Source organism: Lolium rigidum, chromosome 7, assembly GCF_022539505.1.
Source record: "Lolium rigidum isolate FL_2022 chromosome 7, APGP_CSIRO_Lrig_0.1, whole genome shotgun sequence".
Taxonomy (NCBI): domain Eukaryota; kingdom Viridiplantae; phylum Streptophyta; class Magnoliopsida; order Poales; family Poaceae; genus Lolium; species Lolium rigidum.
The window spans coordinates 82,270,277-82,296,909 of record NC_061514.1 but is presented as its reverse complement, the minus strand read 5'-3'; the positions used below and the strand labels follow the sequence as shown (position 1 = coordinate 82,296,909).

General features: G+C 43.6%; 2 protein-coding genes and 3 long non-coding RNA genes across 7 annotated transcripts; 3 read left to right on the top strand and 2 right to left on the bottom strand.

Moving 5' to 3' along the window:
• Window positions 1-1,246: 1,246 nt before the first annotated feature.
• On the bottom strand, window positions 1,247-15,896 carry LOC124674146. Of its 3 annotated transcripts, XM_047210185.1 has the most exons (3): window positions 15,393-15,896; window positions 1,586-1,615; window positions 1,247-1,516 (listed from the first exon to the last, which is right to left on the bottom strand). In XM_047210185.1, exon 1 carries the CDS (start codon window positions 15,851-15,853, stop codon window positions 15,401-15,403), a length of 453 nt encoding a protein of 150 aa, XP_047066141.1. In that variant the 5' UTR covers window positions 15,854-15,896; the 3' UTR covers window positions 1,247-1,516; window positions 1,586-1,615; window positions 15,393-15,400. The 3 variants fall into 3 exon arrangements, with proteins under 3 accessions (XP_047066141.1, XP_047066140.1, XP_047066142.1); XM_047210184.1 differs by having other exon boundaries at window positions 1,247-1,615; XM_047210186.1 differs by lacking the exons at window positions 1,247-1,516; window positions 1,586-1,615 and adding an exon at window positions 4,951-5,011.
• LOC124674149 lies at window positions 2,484-3,406 on the top strand. Its single transcript, XR_006992949.1, has 3 exons — window positions 2,484-2,583; window positions 3,010-3,241; window positions 3,320-3,406. It is a non-coding gene; the product is annotated as an uncharacterized LOC124674149 (long non-coding RNA).
• LOC124674148 lies at window positions 3,786-4,714 on the top strand. Its single transcript, XR_006992948.1, has 3 exons — window positions 3,786-3,885; window positions 4,310-4,541; window positions 4,620-4,714. It is a non-coding gene; the product is annotated as an uncharacterized LOC124674148 (long non-coding RNA).
• On the top strand, window positions 6,417-9,507 carry LOC124674147. Its single transcript, XR_006992947.1, has 2 exons — window positions 6,417-8,466; window positions 8,527-9,507. It is a non-coding gene; the product is annotated as an uncharacterized LOC124674147 (long non-coding RNA).
• Window positions 15,897-17,913: 2,017 nt separating the features above from the next.
• LOC124677286 lies at window positions 17,914-26,179 on the bottom strand. Its single transcript, XM_047213290.1, has 2 exons — window positions 25,809-26,179; window positions 17,914-18,192 (listed from the first exon to the last, which is right to left on the bottom strand). Exons 1-2 carry the CDS (start codon window positions 26,062-26,064, stop codon window positions 18,155-18,157), a joined length of 294 nt encoding a protein of 97 aa, XP_047069246.1. The 5' UTR covers window positions 26,065-26,179; the 3' UTR covers window positions 17,914-18,154.
• Between the last annotated feature and the right edge of the window lie 454 nt (window positions 26,180-26,633).

The following is a 26,633-nucleotide window of genomic DNA, read 5'->3' as shown; positions in this document are numbered from 1 at the left end:
TAAGAGCACGTCTAACAGGCCCCTTATAACCCGTCCACCCCGTAAAATTCCGGCGAGATACGGGGCAGGCGCGATTTGGGCCGTCTAGCAGGCCCCGTATTCGGGCCGGCCCGTTTCGGCGGAATACGGAGCCCAGGAAATCGGACCCGCCGCCCCTACTTATACTGGGCGCAGGTGCGAGTGAGGGGTTACCCCTCACTCGCAACCCTACCTCCGCCGTGCGCCGCCGCCTCCTCCATCCTGCTCCGGCGAGCAATTCCTCGCTCCCCCGCGCCGCATTCCACCCCATCTCCGGCATGGACTCCCGCCGCTGCAGTACCGCCTCCCCGGCGAGCGGATCGAAGCGATCCCGCTCGCCGGACAACGTGGAGGACGCCTGGCGGCTGCAATGCAAAAGATCGGCCGCCGCGCGGCCTGCAAGTACGACGGCGGCCCGTTCGTCCCGGCGAAGCTGCGTGACTTCACGCGGGGCGGCCGCTGGTATGACGAGGACCCGCCGCTCAAGCCGATGAGCAGCCCCAAGTTCGAGGCGTGGCGCACCGAGTGGGAGCGCCGCCGCCGGGTGGACGAGGCATGGAGGGCGATCATCGGGAGCACTAGCGGCGGAGGTTCTCCGCTCGCCGGCGAGGAGGAGGAGGAAGACGAGGACCAGGACCCCGCCTTCTTGAAGGCGATTGAAGAGTCCCTCAAGGACGCCGACGAGAGGAATAGGGCGGAGGAGGAAGATAGGGCGGCGGCCATCGCCGCCGTGAAGGAGGCGGAGGCGCGGGAGGCGGAGGCGGAGGCCGACGGCTACATCATCGACCTCTCCGACTAGAAGTCGCAATCCTTGATCGCGCATTTTGTATGTAGGTACGTCGATTCCTATGTATGATCGACGAACTATGAATGAACAAGTTTCCCAGGGTTTTAATTTACAAATATACGGGGTCAAATACGGGTTCTGCTAGACGGAGCGGTGCATCTACGACCATTTTTTTTATACGGGGCGAAAAAACGGCGAAATACGGGGCAGAAAAGTAAGGGACCTGCTAGACATGCTCTAAGCTGGTAGTCGGGTACTGAACTGAAAGAATCATTTTTACATTTTAATCTTTGACCATTTTTCAGGATGATTGCAGATTTTTATCTTTGACCATAAATGCAGGAGTAGGAGCAGAAGTACTGCATATCTGAGGATAAAAAAAAAAATCACTCGAACAAACGCTAATACTAAAAGAAAACATATGTAAAAAAAAAGGTGATCTGCTGGACATCAAAACATGTTGAGCAAGACTATTTATCAGTTTGATGTCCGATAGGAGGAAAAGAAGTAGTACAAGGGGACGGGGCAGATGATTTAGCTTTAGCCCGTTTGTTCAGAAATAGAACTTCCGAAGGCCCCAAGCATTCTAATGTAACATCTCACTCTGATCTGAAGTGTCTCAGACTCTGGTTGTATCATTATTTTTCTTTATTAAACCACTCTGTTCATCCTAGCTGCCTCGGAGTGGAAGTGTGCTCTGGCTATGAATATCTGCTGAAGAACAAAGATGACGACAGGACTTGATATAAGCCAAAATGTGCTGCAGCCAGCGGTCATCACCTTGTTCCTGGTACTCATGATTCATGAATCCTGTAGCGGGAAATGAGTAGAACAGATTAATGCGAGATTTGAAAGTTCCACTGAAATGGAGAAGAACACTTCAACAATCCTAACAGAATACATATTTGTAAGCTTATTGTTTATTATCGCAGTTAATTAGGAGAGAAATTACAGCAGTATCTAAGGCATCTTGCAATGCATTGTATCATACATTTATGTATTAATCTTTTTGTATGATACTACTTCCTCAATTCATAGTATCATAGCCTTGTTTCTCAAACAATCTCATTTAATGCGTTCTAGGATTCATATTAAGCATTTTCAACATAGTGGACACATTTGTGGCTTGTATCTAAAGGTATAAATGATGCCCCCCATAGGGGGTCTCACAGAGATTATCGTTTGTGGGCCGTTTGATCTTCCTTGATGGGTAGAAAATGAGCATCTCGGCCGTTCACCCTTTTACTGCCCAGTATAAAAGGGGGATGTGAAAACCCTAGCCACTTTTCCCCACTTGCCCAATCCGTGCATCCTCTCCCTCTCCCAATCCCGTGCTCCACCTCTCCTCTTCCCCAGGGTACTCCGCCTCCCGCCCCTCCCTCTCCCTGTCCCTCGTCTCTAATGGCGCCGGCCCTTGCAGTACCATCTCCGTCGTTGTCGCCGATGCCACACACGACGGCATATACAGGCGAGGATGGGAGGCACACAAGAAGGCCGAGCCGGTTGCGCCGCCGTCGCCAATGTCCCTTATGGCTGCATGGATAGGCGACCTCGCCATGGATCCAGCCAACAAATTCTCATCACCGCCCTCCTACCCAAGCCATGCGCCCCTGTGGCAACCCTAACCACGTCGGCTGGGTGCTGCCGATGCAGTCACGCTCCCATGCCTGGTGCGGTGCTGCTGGCCTGGCTGGTCGTGGCCTCCCGCACCTCGATGCGGTGGCAGATCTGGCCGTCCCTTCTTCGTCTTCCTCGACCACAACATCACCACCCTTTTGGTGAGCTATTTCTCCCTCTCTCTTGTGTACTGTGTTGTCCAATCAGTTCGTTTTGGCTTGCAAGCCATTGTTCATCTGTGAGATTTCTGGTGTGCCACTGATGTGGTTGTGGATTGTGGTACAAAGAATAAGATGTGCTACTTTACTGTACAGTAGGTGCTGGTTTAGCTGTGCTAGAGGATTGAATCCTATTTAGGCTAGAGTTCATGTGGTGTACTAGATTGATTGCTCTAATAAAGACAGAGAAGTATATCTCACACAATACAGTAGGTGATGGTTTAGCTGTGCTAGAGGATTGAATCCTATTTAGGCTAGAGTTCATGTGGTGTAGTAGATTGATTGCTCTAATAAAGACAGAGTAGTAGATTGATTGCTTGATACTACACAAAGTAATAATTCTTATGTCAATAACCTAAAAATGTCCAGCAACGAGATCAGCAGTGCAGGTGCGCTCTCCGGTGCCCCGCTGAGTGATAAGGTTTCCTAGGGTGTCAACTAGATTATTTCGGACACGCCTCGGGACAAGAGGGTCAGTACATCCACGAGTTACAGCCTTTCAACAATGACAACTGATTGGTCCGTTTGTTTCAATTGGAGTTAAAGGAGTTACAGGGCACATTGCTCGGAGATACTCAGCTGGAGCTCTCTCCACAAATTGGTAATATATATTATATATTTTCTTAAAGTACTTGTGATTAACTAGCATTGTAGTTGATATTTTAAATCTGTTCATCAGTCTTCCAGGTGTGCAAATTAAACTTCAATTGGATCACATAAGCGTACATGAACCAATGAGAGTAACATTAAAGTAACTACTAGCCGAGCATCCGTGCATCCTCTCCCTCTCCCAATCCCGTGCTCCACCTCTCCTCTTCCCCAGGGTACTCCGCCTCCCGCCCCTCCCTCTCCCTCTCCCTCGTCTCTAATGGCGCCGGCCCTTGCAGTACCATCTCCGTCGTTGTCGCCGATGTCACACACGACGGCATATACAGGCGAGGATGGGAGGCACACAAGAAGGCCGAGCCGGTTGCGCCGCCGTCGCCAATGTCCCTTATGGCTGCATGGATAGGCGACCTCGCCATGGATCCAGCCAACAAATTCTCATCACCGCCCTCCTACCCAAGCCATGCGCCCCTGTGGCAACCCTAACCACGTCGGCTGGGTGCTGCCGATGCAGTCACGCTCCCATGCCTGGTGCGGTGCTGCTGGCCTGGCTGGTCGTGGCCTCCCGCACCTCGATGCGGTGGCAGATCTGGCCGTCCCTTCTTCGTCTTCCTCGACCACAACATCACCACCCTTTTGGTGAGCTATTTCTCCCTCTCTCTTGTGTACTGTGTTGTCCAATCAGTTCGTTTTGGCTTGCAAGCCATTGTTCATCTGTGAGATTTCTGGTGTGCCACTGATGTGGTTGTGGATTGTGGTACAAAGAATAAGATGTGCTACTTTACTGTACAGTAGGTGCTGGTTTAGCTGTGCTAGAGGATTGAATCCTATTTAGGCTAGAGTTTATGTGGTGTACTAGATTGATTGCTCTAATAAAGACAGAAGTATATCTCACACAATACAGTAGGTGATGGTTTAGCTGTGCTAGAGGATTGAATCCTATTTAGGCTAGAGTTCATGTGGTGTAGTAGATTGATTGCTCTAATAAAGACAGAGTAGTAGATTGATTGCTTGATACTACACAAAGTAATAATTCTTATGTCAATAACCTAAAAATGTCCAGCAACGAGATCAGCAGTGCAGGTGCGCTCTCCGGTGCCCCGCTGAGTGATAAGGTTTCCTAGGGTGTCAACTAGATTATTTCGGACACGCCTCGGGACAAGAGGGTCAGTACATCCACGAGTTACAGCCTTTCAACAATGACAACTGATTGGTCCGTTTGTTTCAATTGGAGTTAAAGGAGTTACAGGGCACATTGCTCGGAGATACTCAGCTGGAGCTCTCTCCACAAATTGGTAATATATATTATATATTTTCTTAAAGTACTTGTGATTAACTAGCATTGTAGTTGATATTTTAAATCTGTTCATCAGTCTTCCAGGTGTGCAAATTAAACTTCAATTGGATCACATAAGCGTACATGAACCAATGAGAGTAACATTAAAGTAACTACTAGCCGAGTACCAGCAAAGAATAGCCCAGGCAAGTTTCCTTTAGAGTTGCTTAGCAAAATTCCTGTCTCTGATCTGTGGTATGATCATGAAGGTTTTATTTTCATTTACTGGAAGTACAGGGAACCCGGTACTACGGCATTCACGCAATTTTCCTAAAACTGGCCATGGAATAATTCCGAAGGTTTTGAGTATTACCGATAAGCTTCATATGTCTGTGACCTCTCGGACATGTACGACTGTGAAGCCCCCTGTCCAGATGTTGAAGGCCAGGCATGTCAAGTCAGACTTACTTGGTAAATATGATAAAATACCTGCAGCAAAGATATTGACAAGAAAATTGGTCAGTTAAAGGAGTAGAGAGTGAAAACTGGTCAGCTGCAAAGAGGGCTAATATCTACGGAGCTGAAACCTGGTTCGTGCTTCAGTGCCACCCAAAACCGAGTGTTTTAACATGTTCATGTTCCTTAAAGTTGTGACCTCGCAGCTTGTGTTTGTGCCACGGTTTTTTGTTTGTAGATTTAAGCTTCACGGTTTCAGTATTGCATCTCTGCAATAACTTCCTTCGGGTACATGAGTATCCCTATCTATCCTTTTCAGTGGCTACTTATTTAAAGAGCCAATGCTGGTAGTTAGTTTTCGCTTTAAATATGACCACATCGTTTATTTGGATGTAGTTCTCACTTTTAGTAGATTTAGATTTATCATCACTTCCTTTAGTTTGTTTTGGCTCTACTGAATTTCTCTTATCCTTGCTGTAATTTACTTAAACACAAATACATCGTTACTCCTTTGTTTCCTGTTCACGTACATGTGTACTTACTAGATTAGCGTGGAAGATGATAGGTTTCTTTCATGCCATTATAGAGTTGTTTCCGGTCGACAATCATGTTGTTGCCTTCCTGCATAATTAGGTGAGTTGCACTTCCTATGCATGATCTAACTTGGCACTGTTGCTTTTCTGTGTTATACGGATGATTAAAATTTGGTCACTGTCCCTTGTCTCCAGGTTGGAAGATAAGATGCATGATTCATAGCATTTGCCTCCCAAGCTAGAGCACTGTTCAGGTCAATCTTGCTATAAATGTTTCTGAGCTCATCGATATTGACATTTTGAAACATCAGGTGATCACTCCCATCTGTAGTGCCTTCTCCACACTCTATTACTCCCATGCCACGGTCATATATAGTATTGGTATAAATATTTTCTTATGAGTTAATTTTCATATATGCTGGACGATTTAATTGTTGCTTCAGCTAAGTCCTCATGTGTTTGGTTTAGGATTGTTTTTTCATGTGTTATTGTGGCCACTGGTCAACATTAGACCCGTAATTTCCGGCTGATGCGATTGTGATGCTACACATAATTAAAATTCCAATATGAACCTATTGGAATATTACTTTTAGTGGGAGATCAGTTTCGAACTCTATATGCCGTGCCACTGCTATGCTGCTGTATGATTTTGGTTGTGGGACTGTTTTTCCACCTCTCTTTATTAGCTATCAACTGGAATTTTATAATACTTTGGATAATTTTATTGCAATGTTGCAGGTTCGTTCACTCCAGGATGTGCTCCATTTGAGCGGCTATGTAAGATAGTCTACAGTATACCTCTTGGATATGCTAGCAATTGTCTTTTTATCTGACCAATGAAATCTAATAAACCTGTGTTGCAATCAAATGGAATCAGACTCACCATTATCCAGCTTTTGGTGTTTTCTAAATGTCATTCTATTTCTTCTAGATAGAATACCCTGTAAGATGATGCGATATAATATATCGTCATACTCATATCCACCAAAGTTGTATGCTTTTCTAAATGTTTTTCTGTCATAACAAACTGCATGCCTAATAGCTGGAACTTGGTCGGTTATATATAGTTCCTACACATCACATTGGTTCTATGCCATATGGGCACTACAGGTATGAGTGCTCTTTATCTCATCACACACTACTAAATAATCATTACAATAGTGGATTTTGTTTTATTTTTGGTTGTCTCTGTGTGGAAGATTTAACCATCCTGGATAGATGAACATGCCCAAGGAATCTATACATTGATGCAGGTAAGAAACTTTTGAGAGAATGATATCTTGCATTCACATTTATTTGAAAGTGGTGTTTCCGCTTGCCTCGACTGTCTGAGCTTTCCATCCTCCTCTCTGTCCCTGCATTTTTGGTGAATTATAGTGCCTATTTTCTTAGTAAAACTGGATCATAGTAACTCGATCCAGGTTTGTGACTTGTGACTTGTACACACGATCATAGTAACTCAATCCAGGTTTAGCATGCACTGATGGCATGCAGCGGGTATAATGAGGGCTAGGAGGGGGCAGCAGCTGGGTACACTCATATGAGGGCTAGGAGGGGTGAGGCCACAGACCGCCACAAACATTGCACAGATGGTATCTATGTGCTTGCTTGTTTCTTCTCATGCCTAAGCTGATTGTACTGGTTGATATTTTCTATAAAAAATATGGTTGATAATAGCAAATTGTTCAAACAGAAACAATCATAGTTTGTTTCACCATTATAAGAAAGAATAAGCTTAATAGCATCAAGCAAAACTTGTACTGTAGATGCCAACATTTCTAATGACAAGATTGTCCATTAATTATATGGAGCGGAGGACAGATAAAAGGAATTGTCTGCATGGTGTCCAGGGGTACCAAATAAAGCCTGCAGTAGTCTGCGAGTGGGCGTCGAAATTTTGAATCGAATTGACTTCCATCTTTAGAGGAGGCTATACAGGTCCTTTTTCTATGTTACTCCATGTTAAGAACGAAATCAAATTAAGCTAGCTTCGTAGAGTACTTGAGTGATACAGGTTTTTATTTACATATGGTTTCTTTGTTGTACAGCAAAAACTTATCCAAGTTGACATTTTTTTGCAGAACCATCAAATAATTCCTGCAATTGTCACCACAAATCCTGTTTTGCTGCGTTCATGTATAATAGTATGTACCGGTTTTACATTTGGTCGTAGATTTGAATTTGCTCAGAGATCAAAATATTAGATTTATTCATTTGTTTTAGAGTCCAATCTCTTGGCGTGTGATATAAGGGATCTGCTTAAACAGCCGATAATGTCTTCTTTTGGTGGCCGACAGTCTGTTTCTGTACTAGTGAGTGTTGTAGAGAGCTACAAGGTAGGGAGTATGTGGCTTTGTTTCAAACGTGTGGCAGAATCAACAATTTTTAGTTGCTATAATATATTTTTCTGGTTGTATATATAAATGTTTTTCTTTGTAATTTACTATGGTTCGCTACACGTTTTGTAAACCTAAGTAGATTATTATTATTTTTCCATCTATACACAAGTCTCACGGGATCTCTGTATACACCCTGGCTACGTACGCATGATTAGCAGTTTAAGTACAGAAAGTGGTTGGTATTTGTTTCCTATTTTAGTACAAGAAAAATCTTCTGTCTAACTCTCTTACAATCTTGCATGTTGTGTATTACATGTCAAGCATATATAATGTCAATGCTATACTATGCTTTCGGGACATCATATTTCTTTGTATGCCATGCTCAAAGGCACGTATTATTTCTCTAACTTGGTTTCTGACATGGTGGTGGGAGCAAAGTCAAGCTAGATATACCTGTGTCGACGAGGTGGCAGGCTATCTCTTGGTTTAATGCAAATATATTTTCTCCTTTCCCCCTACTATAACTGACTCAAAAATGCATTTAGGCTGCCGTTGCTGAACTGAGACACCTCATGCAATTTATCGGGAGGATGAAACTATTGCCTAAGATTCTGAGGTATATGATTTACTTTTCTCCCCTAAATTATCTCGAGACCAACTTAAATAATAAATACAGGGAATGCTTGTTCAAGAGGTGCTTACCCATCTGTAGACGTTGCTCCTTACACGCGCGTGTTTTCAGATAGGTACTTATTTTTCCCTACTTTTCAAGTTTTCAGGGTGTGTTTATTTTCTTAGCTCTTCTGTTCTCTATGTAGAAATTGTTTTAGCCTGTTGGTTAATGTTTTTATTCTTTGTGCTTCTGTCCCTAGGGGGTTCTCTTTATCATTAATTTTCCATGTCATATGCCCCCTTTGTGCTGTGTGCTTTTTATTCACACTGGGGGGTTACTTGTTAAGTCTAAGTGTTGCCGCTACTCCCTTGGTGAGGATATCTGCCTTGCCCTGCAACCTAAATACGGTGCTAATAATCGAGTATATCCTAGCTCAGTTTCCCTTGGTAAAAACTCATGCTAGGGTGATGAACAACATTCATCAAACCTAGGAAATACGGTTACTTCTTACGAGTGCACCACATGGTGTGTTGCTGCTCAAGCTATACAAAAAATGCCGCAAGTTAAGGTTGTACCATCGCATCTTGCTGATCCAAGATATATCAGTGGACGGTGCTACATCTATTCCTATATATTGATGCCATCATAAATGAAACTCTTCCTATTTAAGTACTTCTATATGGTAAGTACTCAGATTCGATTTTGCTTGATTATTTCTATTAAAACGCACAAGCTCAGAGCTAACCACATAAAGCAAATTGCAGGTCCAAGGTCGTATTCAGGAGCTTAACTAAAAAAATCTGCAGCTCGCGGTAATGGTCAGTCAGTTCAAAAGTTATATGCTGGAGCTGAGAGCTAAAGTCGCTTAATGCACTCAGTTTAAATAGAAGGGGTATATGGCGAATGCTTAGCTCTCTGTCAGTTTTCAGGCGACACAAAAGGCATATACCTGAGAACCACTCCTTCCAGCTGTGTGTTCTATATTGTGTTATCATGTGTACACTGCACGAGTATATGTAAAAAAAAAGTTTTTCTGTTCCCTTCTTTTATGCTGATTACCATTGTTGTTGAAAATATGTGCCATGGCAGGCTAACGCTAGGGTTCAGCTCAATGAATCTACACCTCACGGTTGTGATTTCTCAATTTCAGGCTATCTACATGACTAAAGCCACCTAATTAATTTAGTTTACAGATTCTAGGTAGGGAGACTGTGATGGGGAGACCACTGATAAAGCAAATTACATGTATCTCAGTTAATTATCGACTAATAGATTTTAAGCTACTGCATCTATGCTGTTTTTTTTTTTTTTTGCTTCGGATCTCAGTTAGCAACCTACCAGCGTGTAATTTCACCCAAATGAGCCTTTTTGTTTCAGTTTTCGATTGGCAACCACAGTATGACATATTACAAAGATATTATAACTGCTTTCTCCCTCTAGCCTTTTCACTTCAATTTCTTTGGCCCGACAACCTTGATTTAGATCTACCCAGTAAGTACAGAAAACATGAACAGAGATCTCGATACGCTACATGAAAAGATAACATACCTGACGGCTCAATCCATGCTCGCTCATGCTCATCCCCAAATGCTTGCAACTACATGCCTCTTTTTCCCCGACGCAACGCCTGGCTCAAATAGCGCTCCTAGCCTGCTGGCTGCTCTGCAACGGACGAGGGCATACACAGCAACTCCAGCACCAAACTCCATCCCAGGTCGGAAGGCGTCTACGCTGACGGAGGCCGGCCTCGGCACCCGCAAAGTGGAGCGCCGACCAGCTACGGAGAGTCCGGATCCGGCGTCCTGCCTGCGGCGGCACTGTGGTTGAAGAAGAAACGAGCAGCCTCACGGCCGGCCGGTTCCGCGACGGTTGTTTCCGTTCCCCTTCTACGCCTCCCGTGCACAAGATCCTCACCATTTTTCTATCACTGGTTTCTCACTTGTTTTCTTTTCTCTGTCTGTCTTCACCTTCACCGCTCTGAATTTTTAGGTTCCTTCCAGACAGTACTTGCCTGACTGTCTCGGTACCACTCAAAAACAAATAAGACTGTCTCCACTAGGTAATGCCGAAATAGCTAGAACCAGCAGGCCGTCACGCCGGAAAAGTAGCACATATGTAGACATGAATACATGATCCATTTTTGTTCGTCCGTTTGTGTCTACGTGGACAAAAAACGCGCTCCAGCGGCTAGACGCAAAACGTCCGTAGCGTCCGTCCTGACGCAAACCTGGATCAAATATGCGTCAGGAATGCGTCTTTGCGGATGCATCCGCGCGTCCGTTTGGTCTGCATGCAGCCCTCTCTCCTTCTTTAATCACGCATGCGATCATTCCTAGCCACACAAACAGAATCTTTCTCTCTCTCCTCTCTAATCACGCATGCGGTCAAATAAATGCGTCCCTACCGCTGGAGAAGGGACAGACGCATGCGGACATGCGAACGTTTTTTGTGTCCGTGCACAACACAAACGAACATAAATATGCATCGCCCACTGGAGATGCCCTAAAGTAACAGCTGCTATCATATGTACTGTCATGCTGTATTAAGCAGTAGATAGAATCAGATATGTTTAGATGGCCACGAATCCTCTGAATGAAACAAAACCATTTAAATTATCCACTGCAAAAGATCTACTATGTAACGATCTCTTTTTTTTCATCCGTGCCCGTTTATATGTAGCACCGTTATCTATTTAAATAACGGATGAGAAATGAGTGCTAACTCGGTGACAAAACTTGCGAGTGCGCATCTTGCTCACCCGGATTTAAGTACTAACGGGGACCAAATTAAATGAGGTATTATCTAGCGCATATAAATATGCTCCTGGAGAGATCTCATTATCTATCTAACAATGTATAACCAAGAGAATCAATCTTCCCCGTTGACCAACATTTTGTTATTTAAATCACTCATGATAGTCCTTTCATAACTATAGTTCAACCACAGCACCCCACAAGCTGTTAAAGCTCGCTAAGTCTTTTTTTTTTGGCTTTTTGGCTTTGGTTTATAAGCCAAAAAGACCTAAATAGGTGATTTTTTTTGGCTTTTGGATTTTGAAAGCCAAAAGATCTAAATCTTTATTTTTAGCTTTCAAAATCCAAAAGCCAAAAAACGCACCTATTTAGGTGCTTTTTGGCTTATAAGCCAAAGCCAAAAAGCCAAAAGAAAAGCTCAAACAAATACACAAGCACTAGCTGTTGCCTTTTAGTAGATTTACATAGTTTAATTTTATATAATTCTTTAACCTGATCATCGCCTCACGTATAGCATCACAGCCGCGAACGCCTAAAGTTCTATTAACTTCATTTTGTCAAACCAAAGAAAACATGTTACGCACCCAATTTTTATGATTGTTATAAAAACTGTAAATCGGTTCAAATTTACGGGATCGGTGTAAAATGATTGCTTTTGCTGCTATGTATAATAGGTTTCCCAATTTTTGACATGATTTCCCATTGCTGCTGAGATATTAATATTTGTTTGTCACATTTTGGTTTTCACCTGTTTTTATTGGTTGGTATTTTTTATCGTACTTTTATAAAATGAACATCAACACTATCTTCACGGGATCGTGCGCCAAGGCGCACATCTAAATCTAGTCAATCTAAATCATTATGTTGGTATCCAAACAGATTAACACACAAATATAAAAATCGAATTGATCCATGCATAAAGTGTCAATAAAATATCATTAAAAATGTGATAATATTTCTAGTATTACATGAATGAAGACATGAACAAAATTTATTGTGGCCCAAATATTTTCCATATATGCTCAACTAAGTCATTTTTCAGTTCTCCATGCATCGAACAATGCCAGATGCTAGCATCACTTTGTAAGAGTTCGGCAAATGCTGGTGTTAAAGTCACCATGAACAAATAATGATGGAAGACCAATAAATGGGTTTTCTTCCTCGTTCAAACAAAAAAAATATTGTCTGCTTCTTCTTTTTCATCCTCGATGAGACAGTGTTTTGGAGAGCGCCCGAGGAATACAAATGTGTCGGATGGTGTATATTCTGCAACACACCAATTGCATGTTTCACATCCTTCCTTGCCCCTTCTTGATTACCGGTAAACAATTTTCTATTACCTGTTTATGCCATTGGTATTAACTTCACTAATGTGGCACATCTAGGGTATATCACATCTACAAGGTAATAACCATCTTGAAATTTCTCCTCGTTGACAAGATAGTTCTTTCAATTGCTCAATGGGCGATGTTGATTCATTTGTTGATACAATCGTTGGTTCCAGCAAAGCCAACAAGGAACGTCATATCTGAAGATTATGCGAAGCAACGGCCTCTAGTAGAAGTGTAAGAACACCTTTATCACCGCGGGTGAGTTGACCCTTCCATTCCGCAGGACATTTCTTCTAAACCCCGAGGCTTCCTAACATGCCAGGAAACCACGACTCTCACCGATATAAAGTAAGCATTGCACATTTGCACATCTAAATTAAGTACCTCAAGTTAAGATGTGCAACGTTTACTTATATCGGGAGAGTTATGGTTTTTTCTAGCATTTTAGTAAGCTTTGATTCTATGCACTGGCATTGGGAAAAATGTTTTGTGGCATGGAAGGGTCAACTCACCCGCGGTGATGAAGTTGTTCCTACACTTACACTAGCTCCGCGTGATCTATGGATATGGCATGCTTTCTTGGTACTGCAGGATCCAACAATGATATCAATGTGTTCAATCAAACAATGTTGTCCAATGAGCAATTGAAATGGCAAGCTCCTCAGATGAAATATCTTGTCAACGAGAAGGAATACCAACATGGTTATTACCTTGTAGACAGGGATATACCCTGAATAGGCCGCATTCGGGAATTCAATAACAATAACACTAATAGATAAGTACAGATTGTTTGCCGGTCATCAAGATGGGACAAGGAAGGATGTCTAATGTGCGTATAGGGTATTCCTGAGCCGGTCCTACATCACACAATATCTGCCGCGTTTGTATTCCCAGGACGATATTCAGAATATTATGTTAGGTTATATCATTCTATACAACGGTAGATATTGTATGAGGCGGGCAATATTCTTGATTTGAATAAGAAATCACATCTGCTCCTACTGTTCTTCCATCAGTATTTGTTCATGATCATAAGCCAAAAAAATTCAGGGTACTAAAAAGAAATACTACCATCTGGCATCGTCAAAATTGACTTGGTTAAGCATACGTGAAAAAATTCCAGCCATAATAGGTTATGTTCAGGTCTTCATTCATGTAATACTAGATATATTTTAAAATATTGTATGACCCTTTAAGTATGGACTCATTCAATTTTGTGTATACGTATTTATCTATGTGGATATCAATAAAACAAATTTTCTTGGTATATGGCACAAATGGGTCATAATGTTGAAACACTTATGGAGCCTACAAAATCATTGAATGATCTCTAAGAAACAACACTATAATACTATCCATTGGAATCATAAGCATAATACTAATGTATGATACTATGCACTGTGAGAGGCCTAATTGTCTGAGAAACAACACTTTAATACTATTCATTGGGGTCATATGCATAATTCTAGTGTATGATACTATGCAGCGTGTGAGGCCTAAGTGCTACTTACATAGTAGACTGACGAATTTAATGTTGTTCGTTGCCAAATGACAGACCATGTCATAACTAAAAAAGAAAACCTGAGACGCTTCACAACTGATGAAGAGAACTAGAGAAACGCTTACAAATCAATTAGCACACCCTTTGTTTTAGCATTTTTTCTGCTGGATTTTGTACAGATTTATCCCAGATTATTTATTACAAGTAGAGCAGAGTCCCCAGGATACCGACACATATAATAGTCGCTACAAACACGTAGTGCTTGACTAGTTGACTTGTAGTTAAGTAATAGCTACTACAAAATACCATGATACTTAACTAATACTACTACTAGTATGCTGCAGTTGATCACAACAGTGGAGCAGAGCAGGTGGAGGAGCAAGGTTGCTGCGGATTGGGGAGGAGCAGAGCAGCAACAGTGCCAGCAGAGGCAGTGGTGCAGAGGCCAGGCAGCCCGTTGTGAGTTTGTCATGCCAAACGTTTGGTTTCCAGGGACATATAGCCTGGACAGAGCCTTATGCTCCAGAGCAAACCGGATAAATGTGCATTTTCACTAGTAATTCAACTAAAAAACCTAGACTAATCAAGAATAGTAGATGAATAGTCAAGTGGTCGACTGACTAGTGACTACTGCAGAAATCGAGCCCAAATGCTGAGTCGACATCCCAGCAGCGACTTGTAATTCCCAGATTTCAGCGTTCAACCTACCAATGTTTTTTTGAAATTTTCAACCTACCAACGTGATTGATTATGCGCAGTTCACCAATAAGAAGCAATGCATATATTGATCTTCTTCAATTTTTGGTCTTCACAGTAGAAGCAAAGGAGCATTTTTCAGTTAGTTATCATCTACCCTGCTCCAACAGGACATTTCGCCACTTTCCTTCAGATTTTATCAAGTGATGATGAAAGCGAAATTAACAATATGCGTAGTTACAAGGATTGTATCCTGCAGATGGAGTAAGAGAATTCTTAATACAAGCAGCTTTGTTTTTTCTAACTGAGGAAGTAACTGGAAAATACAACATCAAGTACAAATATTTAATAAACCTCAGTATAGATTGGTAAAGTAACTTCCATATTTTGGCCATTCAGGTTTGGCTGTGTCAGTTTGGTATAGCTGGAATTTTGTTTATCTCGGCAGACTACATTGCTGAACAAACACCAAGCATCAGCGGGCACACCAGAACCACAATCATTTGTTATTCCCGAGTCATCTACACAGCCCAAACATGATGTCCAAATATCCAGAAGCACGCAAGTATTCGCATTTACAGCTAATCCAAATAACCTAGTAGTAAAACAGTTAAATTCCCATTAGCCCGTCAACGCACAAAGAGTTACCTTTCATCCTACGCATGGAACTGCAGCAAGAGATCCATGGCAGCCCCACGCCGTCCTTCCACGTCCAGCACCGATTCGGTGGCCTCCGGTCCCACGCAAGCGCCGCTGGAACGGCGCCCGAGGGGCCACGACGGCGGGACGGGCCGCTTCCGCCGCTTGTTCCCCTGCAGGGCGACCTCCCGGAGCCGGTCCTCCACCTCCCCAATCACGGGCCCGGCCGGCTCGCTGATATCCGCCATAGGCTGATCGTTGTCCGATGGGAGAGCGGCGGGCGCGTCGAGGCGGGAGAGGAAGCTTCCGATGGCGGCGTGGGCGTCGCGGAGGGTGGCCGCTGCAGCGGCTGCGGCAGAGGAGGAGGATGGGGCGGAGAGCGCGGCCGCAGCCTCGGCAGCCAGGCGGATGGCGGCGGCGAGGTCGGCGAGCGGCGGTGCCTGTTGTGGCGGAGGTGAATCGAGCTCCATGTCTGGCCTAGCGAGGTGGGGCGGGAATCTTCACCTGGCCGTGGCAAGTCGTGGCGACCGGCGACGGCGGTCCGGCGGAGCAGAGGGAACGTCGCGCTGGCAGAGATAAACCGCCTCAGACTTCGAGAAGTATCGGAAATGGATTGGTTTCGCAAAAAAGAAATAAACCAAAACGTTGGAAACTTGGAATGGTAAAATTCACCGATCAGAATTGTGTTTCCAGCAAAATAATGAAATAAACAGACTTTGTTTTGCGAGAAATAGAATGACAGCACACATAGTTTATTAAAAAAAAAGGTCAAACCATATGCATAACATAGTGATCGAACAGATTTTTTAAATTACATTTTTTTGCGTTCCTCTGCAAACATCGATTTCTGTACTATCTTAACTGATTATATTCACTTGCAAATTGTGTTCCTCTGACTATCAAACAAAAAGTTTATTCTTTTTTATGTTCCAAGAAAAGATTAAGTTTTGCTGACTGTTTGTCTGTATATCTGGTTGGCATGAATAGAAGTTCACTTCTTCCTTGGGATCTTTATTTTACTGCATCTTTGCTTGCCTACTGACAGAAAAAATGACTGATGACATTGGTGCTATGTACCCATAAGCCCCAAAATTCGTGGTGATTTTAAATTATGAAGAAAAAATCTAAATTCTCCTGAAAACAAAAGCTGATCAAGTATTGTACTCGTGTAAAAATGGTTGGCCTCAAATGATTCTTATGATATCCTAGGTAAAAAAGACAAGTTTATGACGATAGAGTGTGAATAGTACACTGGCATGAGATTTGTTTGAGTTTGTCTTTTTACCCGGAAACAATGATACTAATTTCCTCGTGAAATACTTTTATACAAGTTATCTTTGGTTCCTAAAATATTCAGATTTTTTAAACTATTTTTCGAACAACCACAGATTATTTTGGATATACCGTGTGCTTGGCACCCATGAGCATGATCTATTTTCCTCCCATGCGTGAGACATAATTGGCAGATTTAGAATCGCGATAGGTTCGAACATATTGGGTTGCCGGCTGCAAGATCAGAGGTTTACCCCAGCATAATGTCGCAGGCCATGCTGAGATCTAAGTGCTAGCTTAGTGGCAAGATTTGTAAGTGCATACCTAATCCATCTAGGTTTGAGTTCTATGAAACCGAATTAAACAGGATGTTATCTAGCGCTGTAAATATCTCATTATCTATTTAACAACGTACAGCCAAGGGAGAAAATCTTCTCATGTTGATGTTTTTTATGCTGCATTTCCACCTCTAGGGCGAACAAAGTTATAAACAGTACTACCTATGCCTATAAAAAGATATCCCAAGTTTATCTAAATTTCGATGTATCTAAACACTCTTTAGTATGCAGATACATCTAAATTTAGACAAATCTTTGGCATCCTTTTATGGCTAGAGGGAGTAGTATATATGCAGCGTGCTCCTCATCTGCAATTCGTTGTCTGCTCTCTTGAGCTTTTGTACTTCACTCCTAACACCAACCTTACTCCCACAGTCCGTGAGCATCATGTAGTTCATGTCACCAACTGACGTCTCCGGGACTCGGCTTGCTGACTGAAACAACGCAGTTTCTCTCCGTCCCTTGGAGCACGAGATTCCACATTCATCTCCTGGAGAAAACCCTCTGCGAGGTGCACTTCTTCTCAGTGGTCGCCAGCCACTGCTGAGGAGAGGATCTGCGCACTACATCGAACGAAGGCACGTTTCTAATTCTGGTGCTATTTCTGAAAGCGCCAGCGTGTAAACTGTCCAGGACTATCACCTGGCACTCTAATGAGCAGCTACGCCATGCCGTAGAATCCAGAGAGCCCGGTCATCCTGGTGGCGATTCAACCTCTACACTGATCTGCATACCATACGAAGGGATATTTGCTTGCATAGTTCACAGTGTTTCTCCAGTTCACTTTTACCGCACAAGAAATATGTTCAGAACCAGCAATTAAAGTCCTATAAAGTAGACAGCTATCATGTACCCAGTAACCCAGATAAGTTCTGAGCTAACATCAATGTGGAGAGATCAACAATGCAGCGGTGAGAATGCAATCGCACAAACCCTAAATGTAGATTCAGATAAGTTCTGAAGCCTAGACTGAGAAAAATTCCTACAGAAAAAAACTCCTGTATGTCTACCTATCAGTGGCATCTTAATTTGGGCCACATCTGCCGAAAACCGAACATTCATACAGTATGTACAAAGCTGAAATTATTTGACTGACTCACTACAGGTGGATACTTTTCCTGATGTAATGAGTTGTCTGACTTCTGGAAGTGATTGCCAGCATCAGCGACCTGCTAGATGATCATCCTCCTCGCCAAAGGCTGGTACATCAAATATGAATTGGTTAAACATGAAGTTAGAAACAAATAACTAGACAGTATTAAGATGAGGAATCAGAGAGCAATACAACAGCATTTTAAGTGGGAAAAGGATATGGTGATGCATGGAACAACACATGATTGGGTGGAAACGGATCGTAGTGCCCTTTTTTCGAGAAAACGCAAAGGACCTTTGCGCTTCATTTCATTGAAAAGATAGAATAGGTTTACATCCTCCTAAGAGGTGGGTTACAAGAAACAGATTTTACATCAGTGTACATCCCAGGTTGATGGCAAAACTACACGTAGTCCCCTAGCACCAGCCTTTGCCCATGAGCTAATCTCTTCCTTGATCATGGAAAGTAGGAGTGTGATTGATGGCCGGGCACCCTCAAAAACGCAGGAGTTTCGGTGTTTCCAAACCATCCATGGGATGAGGAGGGTGGCAGATGCAAGGCCTTTGCGCAATGGCTTGGGAGTGTCTACCGTAGACTGCTAAAATTAGATATACTGACATAAGACATAACAGTTAATAGGTTCAAGCTCACAAAAGTACATTTGACCACTTGTTAGGTTAGGTAATTTGCATATAAGCTTAGGATTGCTGAAATTGGTTAAAGCAGTTTTATTCGGATAAGGATATATATCCATTACCATATCCACATTTGCATCAAAATCTTAAACCACATTTGTATTTGCTAAATAAATTCAGATATTTCAAATATCCATTTTCATTTTAGTTCGGATGCAGATATTTCCATATCCATTTTCATTTTCCTGGATACGAATATCAAATATTTTGAATTATCCACAACCACTTCCCAACCCTAGATGTTGTAGTATCCTGACATGCTGAAGCATGTGCATGTGGAAAGGGGCCAGGGGTAGCAGCTGCATCTCCAACTTATTTGTCACAAAACAAATCACATAGTTTGAAGCCAGGAAGTTGAATGTTTCCCATGAATCAACTATAGCTAGTAAATTCGTACAAAATAGGAGAACCTGCAATTATGATGAATACCCGCCGACAAAATGAAAGATCTGGTCACTAGAATGCATTTTTACTTATAGCAGGTTTGCCCATTGTAATTTACATGTCCAGGGTGTAGTGAATATTTCAGCAACGACATAGATAGGAAGATGAATTTATGGGACTGGGGATATATTTGTACCAAGACCTGGACAACCATGATGTTGCGCTCCACTACTGAGCCACATAGTATCCCCTGGACTAGACACCCATGGACACCAAAATTTAGAGCTTTGGCTTCTAGTGACAATCAAGTCACTGTGGAACTAGATGATAACTTGCTAAGGGTTCCATTCATGTTATGTACTACATAGTTTTGACTGGATGCACATCTATTTTACGTATGTATGTTTCGAAACTATTCGTTTCGAAACTATTCGTAGGGTGTGTGTCAACCAACAGTCATGTGTGGAGGTCAGTATAAATTGTTGAAGCTCTCCCTTGGCGCCGCTTCCCCTGGTCAGAGCCCGTGATGTGCTAAATGAGTTTTTGACACAGTATTCAGATTTCAGAGGAAGAAACAGGATCTGCAAAGTGCCAATTCTTGAGTCTATGATGTAATCTGGCTAAGAGGATATCGGCCAAATTGAATAGCCAAAACAATCTGAGTCAGTTATAGTTGTAATACCGCACTATATGGCTACGGTGTACTACACCGCACGTATAGTACCCCACATGTAATACCCTGGCAAGGGTTGTTCTTGCCTCCTATATAACACGTAACCCGGCCCTCTAAGGAGGTTATCCGGTTCCGCTACGTTAGTTAATATGGTATCAGAGCTCTCCTCTCCATGACCTAGCCACCGCCGGAAAACCAACAACCTTCCACGATCGATCTTGATCGGAAACACCAAAACCACAGATCCCTCACACGATCATCCTTGATCGGAAATCCACACGATCGTCCTTGATAGGAAACCAACAACCTTCCACAATCGATCTTGATTGGAAAAACCTCAGAACCCTCCAGGATCCCTCAGATCGGAAGCTCCCTCGTTCGGTGCCATGGCCTCTTCTTCGTCATCGATCGCGCTGGCTGCCGTCCTAGGGAACCCACCCTCCACCAAGCTAACCAGGGCGAACTTCTTGTTCTGGAATTCCTAGTTCTGCATCCTCTGCGTGGTGCCCAAGTCCTCGAGCTGCTTGAGGGTACAGATCTTTGCGCCGGTGAAGTCCCTCGAGGTGGAAGATTCAGAAAAAAAAAATCCAACAGCCCAATCCTTCGTACACAGCCTAGCTGTCTCGGGATCAGACGGTGCTTGGGTGGCTTCTGCAGACCCTCTCACCGGAAGTCATCGCTCATGTCGTCGGCATCAACTCCTCTGCTGGCCTCACAACTATGTTCAGTGGGCACTCTCGGTCCAAACTCAATGAGCTGCGAGGTGCGCTCACCAGCACAAAGAAACATGACCTCACCCTGACCGCCTATTTCGCCAAGATGAAAAGCTTCGCTTCGGAACTTGCCGCCGCGGGAAAACCTGTTGATGAAGACGAGATGGTCGGGTACATAGTCAATGGGCTAGATGCTTCATACAATGATGTCGCTGCCAATGTCAACGGCAATGCCGACACTACCCTCGACGATCTGTACGATCAGGTGTGCGCTCATGACCGGCGCCAAGACATGCTCTCAGTTACTGGCCAAGGTGCTGGTGCTGGCTTCACATCCTCTGCTAATGCTACCACTCGACGCCGTGATTCTGACCGTGACCGTGATTACCGTGCCCCTCGCGGTGATCGCGGAAAATCCCCTGACCGTGACTACCGCCAGTCCCGTGGTGATCATGGCTGGTCCCCTGACCGTCATCGCAATGGGAGCAAGTGGGAAGATCGCCGCCGTGATGATCGCTGGGAAGATCGTCGCCGAGAAGATGACCGTGACCGTCGTCGCCCTGATGATCGTGATCGTTGTCGGGATGATAGGTCTGATGGGAAAGGCCAGAGACGCCGCAAGGGGCACGGCCATGCGCCAACCCCCTATGTAGATGTGACCTGCCAGATTTGCACAATACATGGCCACCCCGCGTCTGATTGCTGGTGGTGTTTCAAGAATGATTCTGATGATGATGATGGTGGTGGTGGTGGTGGTGGTGGAAGAGACAACAAGAAGGGTGCCAATGTTGCATCATACGGTGTGGACTGGAATTGGTACTCTGATTCGGGTGCTACAGATCATATCATCGGTGAGCTCAACAAGCTCACTACTCAAGAGAAGTACAAGGGTCGTGATCGTGTGTCACGGCTGATGGCAATGGTATGGTTATAAGTCATACTGGTTATTCAAAACTGCATACTCCCCATAGTACTTTGCATCTCAATGACATACTTTATATTCCTAATACCTCAAAAAATCTTTTATCCGTTCATAAACTTTGCCTTAATAATAATGTGTTTATTGAGTTCCACCCTTGGTTCTTTCTTATTAAGGATCAGGTCACGCGAAGGATTCTATTGAAAGGACCATGCTATGGTGGTCTCTATCCGCTAGTGTCATTCTCTACTCGGTCTTCCAAGCAAGCTTTTCTCACAATAAAGTCGTCGTCTTCTATGTGGCATCGCCCGCTTAGGACATCCCTCTTCCTTCGTGGTGCAACAAATTCTTAGGAAAAATCAGATTTCATACACCCCTGAAATAAATTCTTAGATTTGTGATGCTTGTAAGCTATATCTTCTAGTGTGTCCACTGTTCCTTTTGAATTAGTTTTCTCTGATGTATGGGGTCCTGCACCTGTCTCTGTTGGCAAACATCTCTATTATGTAAGCTTCATTGATGATTATAGTAAATTTACATGGATTTATCTTCTGTTTATCAAGTCTTTCTTAATTAGCAAGCTTATGTTGAGCGCAAATTCAATAGAAAGATCATTACTATGCAAACCAATTGGGGTGTTGAATATGAAAAACTCAATGGTTTCTTTCAGAAAATTGGCATAGTTCATCATATTTCTTGCCCTCATGCTCACCAACAAAACGGTTCTGCTGAGCGCAAACATCATCATATAGTTGAAGTTGGGCTCTCTTTACTTACACATGCCTACATGCCTCTTAAATTTTGGGATGAAGCTTTTCTTACAGCTACCTTTCTTACCAATTTACTTCCTAGCAAGGTGATTGATTTCCACACTCCTGCTAAAAAACTCCTTGGTGCAAAACCAAACTATGAATCTCTTAGAATCTTTGGCTATGCATGTTGGCCCAATCTTCGTCCTTACAAAAAAAGGAAGCTTGCTTTCCGTTCTACACGGTGTGTCTTCCTAGGCTAGAGTCATCTTCATAAAAGTGTAAAATGTCTGGATGTGTCTACTGGCCGAGTCTATGTGTCTTGAGATGTTGTTTTCGATGAGACTGTTTTTCCTTTTGCCTCATTGCATTCTAATGCTGGCTCTCGACTTAGTAATGACATCCTTCTTTTGCCAAAAGACTCTCCTTCATGTACTAGTGGGGATGCATGTTTTGATGATCATATGCCTTTACCTTTTGTACCTGTTGTTGCTAATCATAACCAAGCAAACATCCCTCCCACTGGTCCAGAAGGAAGCCACTTCGAAACTACAGATTCCAGCAAAAAATTCAGTGAAAATGGTGAAGATTTGAGCTCGGACGAAGCAAATTCGGAACCTGCACGTACTGCCGAACCTGGCGCTCCGATCCCGAGGAGGATCCTCCTTGTACCTCGGCTTCCTGACGCTCCGATCCCGAGGTGGATCCGCCTGGCCATCGCACTGCTCCCGATGGCGGGAGATTCAAGCTGCAGACGTCGCAGGCACGTGACAGCTCCCGGTCTTGGTTTCCGTTGCGATCCCCGCCCCGCATTAAATACTACACGCGGCGTCGCTCGCGGGGTCCCACCGGTCCGTGTCGCCGCCTCCTGCCCATGCTGATGCAGATCCCCGCCAACCCGAGCTTGCCACGTCGACAACAACCCCTTCTGCTGCGACAGCAAGCAGCGGATCAGCTGCAGACGATACTCTTGCTGCCCCTCTATTGTTGCCTCTTCTGCTGCAACAGCCGACGCTGATACACCTGCTGGATCTTCTGCGACAATTCCTGCCATTGCTCTCCCTGTAGCTGGAGTCCAAACCAGGCTACAGAAAGGTATAAAACATCCAAAAATTTACAAAGACGGTACTGTTAGATATGGCATGCTTGTTTCTCCAGGTGAACCACGATCTCTGTCTGGGGCTCTTAATGATGCTAACTGGCGCAAAGCAATGGAAGAAGAGAATGATGCCTTGCTTCAGAATAAAACATGGCACTTGGTTCCACCGACTTTCAACAAAAAATTGATTGACTGCAAATGGGTATATCGTATCAAGAAACGAGCAGATGGCACCATTGATAGGTACAAAGCTCGTCTTGTTAAAAGGTTTCAAGCAACGATATGGAATTAATTATGAAGATACCTTCGGTCTCCAGAGGCTGGAGTTTGCGGCAGCTAGATGTCAAGAAAGCATTTCTCCATGGTGTTCTGAAAGAGGAGGTTTACATGAAACAGCCACCAGGTTTTGAGAACCCAAATGTTCATGATTATGTTTGCAAGCTTGATAAAGCTATTTATGATCAAGCCCCCGAGTATGGTACTCTCGTCTCAGTTCTAAGTTACATGATTAAGGTTTCTTACCATCAAAAGCAGATACATCTTTGTTTCTCTATCAAAAATCAGATATTACCATATTTGTCTTGATTTATATTGATGATATTATTGTCACAAGCTCATCAGATCATGCCATTGATGTCTTGCTTCAAGATCTCAATAAGGATTTTGCTATTAAGGATCTTGGAGTCTCGCACTACTTTCTGGGTATTGAGGTCAAGAAAACCTCATCTGGCCTAGTTTTGACACAAGGAAAGTATGCTTCAGAACTGTTTGAAAAAGTTGGTATGCTAAAATGTAAGTCAGTACCCACACCTCTGTCCTCTACAGATCCATTGTCTCCTGTTGTAGGAGATCCTCTTGGGTCTGAAGATAACACACAATATCGCAGCATAGTTGGTGCTTTGTATCTTACACTCACTCGTCCTGACTTGGCTTTCTCAGTAAATAAACTCTGTCAATATCTTCATGCTCCTACAATTGTACAGCTGTCAAAAGGATTGTACGATATGTTGAGGATACAATTCATATTGGTATTACTTTTCAGCCATCTCAATCCACCCTCTCAAGTGCCTTCTCAGATGCAGATTGGGCTGGTTGCCATGATGATAGATGTTCTATAGGTGGTTTTGCTATATTCTTAGGACCAAATTTGATTTCTTGGAATGCCAGGAAACAAGCCACAGTTTCTTGTTCAAGTCCTGAAGCAGAGTATAAAGCCTTAGCAAATGCCACAGCTGAAATGATATGGGTTGAAGCACTTCTGAATGAGCTTGGAGTCAAGTTACAGGAGAAACCTTGTCTTTGGTGTGACAACAACATTGGTGCTACATATTTGTCTGCAAATCCAGTGTTCCATGCTCGTACCAAACACATTGAGATTGATTTTCATTTTGTTCGTGAAAGAGTTGCAAATAAAAGGCTAGATATCAGATTTGTCTCTAGTAAAGATCAGGTTGTGGATGGCTTTATTAAAGCTCTTCCAGTTTTAGATTAAGGGGGTTGTTAGAGTTGTAATACCGTACTATATGGCTACGGTGTAGTGCACCGCACGTATAGTGCCCCACATGTAATACACTGGCAAGGGTTGTTCTTGCCTCCTACATAACACGTAACCCGGCCCTCTAAGGAGGTTATCCAGTTCCGCTACGTTAGTTAATACAAATTGACTTAACAACATCATGAATTGGAATTATAATTTATTTTCAACATTTTAAGCTTTTTCTTGAGCCAGATTTTCTCTATGTTAAGCTAGCAGGGAAATTAGTCCATTTATATTTTGTAAATGGAACAAACCACAAGTTCATATTCAGGGAGGGTTTTCAAGCTGGTGAACTTGAGCAGGGAAATAATTGACCAGTCATCCAATACAGAAACATTGTATCCACTAATTGCAAACAAAATCAAGAGTCCATAGTCAGGTGCAACCCACAGTTCAGTAAAAAGAGATGACAGCAAACATGGTTAAAATACTCCGCTGTGATCCACTCTCCAGTATTGTTATCCCCAAAGTATACAAGGAGTAACAGTACTACATCCCATCAAAACTCTAGTTAGCATTTAGCAAACACATGTGCTTTGATTAATCAAACACCGAAGCTTTGATCCACTGGTTCCTGAGCCTGATGCATTTACCTTATGCAATTGGTGTGCAACTCTGGTCGATCAAAAAGTTGAATCCAGTTTAGGAGATGCTGATCTGATTAACGCAAGCATTAGCGATTCCCCCGCCCGGTGCCCTAGCACGTGACTACAAGACCGAAACGACTCTGGTCGATCAAAATCAGAATCCTAACAAATTATATGGTATTAAGGCGTCGAGCTGCATATTCGACTACCATCCCGATCCTAACTGATTCCACGGCGCGTGCTTACATGTTGTTTTGGGGCGCAATGACATGCGTATTTGACAATTATATTTATGAAACGAGAAATAAAATACTACTAGAAAATTTTGGACTGAACATAATAGAAATGGGCATCAACACGACTTACCGCCGCAGCAGAAGCAGCAGCAACAGCAGGTGAGGAGCATGGCGGCGTCCCAGGCGAGCTCGAGCGCGCTGGCCACCATGGAGCCCCTCGACGACGGGGGGACCTCGATCAGGGGCTCCTGCTGCTGGCCCTTGTCCTCGTCCTCATCTTGCCCCTGCCGCGACGCGCGATTCTTGCCGGCGAGGTTGAGCTCCAGCTTCTCCAGGTAGGCGTGCTTGAAGGAGTCCCGGATCCGGAGCGACGGCCACAGGTGCATCTTCGCCGGGCGAGGGGGGCTGGCCGGGGTGGGGATTTCTCCGGGATCGCGGAGGTTTGGCGTGCGGGGAGAAGCGTGAGGTTTTGGATCGTTGTGGTTTGGTGCCTTGGTGGCGGCTTCGTCTTGAATGGGACGGTGTGGGTTGAGATCAGAGGATGGGACGGCGATGACGACTGGTGAGCAGGCGCGAGTCCTGATTCCGGCGAGCCGCTGCCAGGTGGTGTGGTGAGTTCGACAGAATATTGGTTGGAATCCAAGCCAGGGACTAGTTGATTCAAAAGATTTACATAAAACAATTTGTAGTATTAATTTCAAAACCAAATTCATTTTAGAGGTATGGCAAAACCAAATTCTGCTAGAGTGATAAACACTGCAACTATTCACGTATAATTTATTTTTTCTTAGTTCCCAAATAAATAGTATGAGTTAGACAAGTATCACCTTTATAACATTCCACATTTTTGAGAATTTTTAAAACTTCCGAACATGGTTCTACGAGAAAAATATTATTGTAACTTGGTTTTCTTAGGATACTTTCTTGGCGAGTCCTCAAACCAGGCTTTGGTACT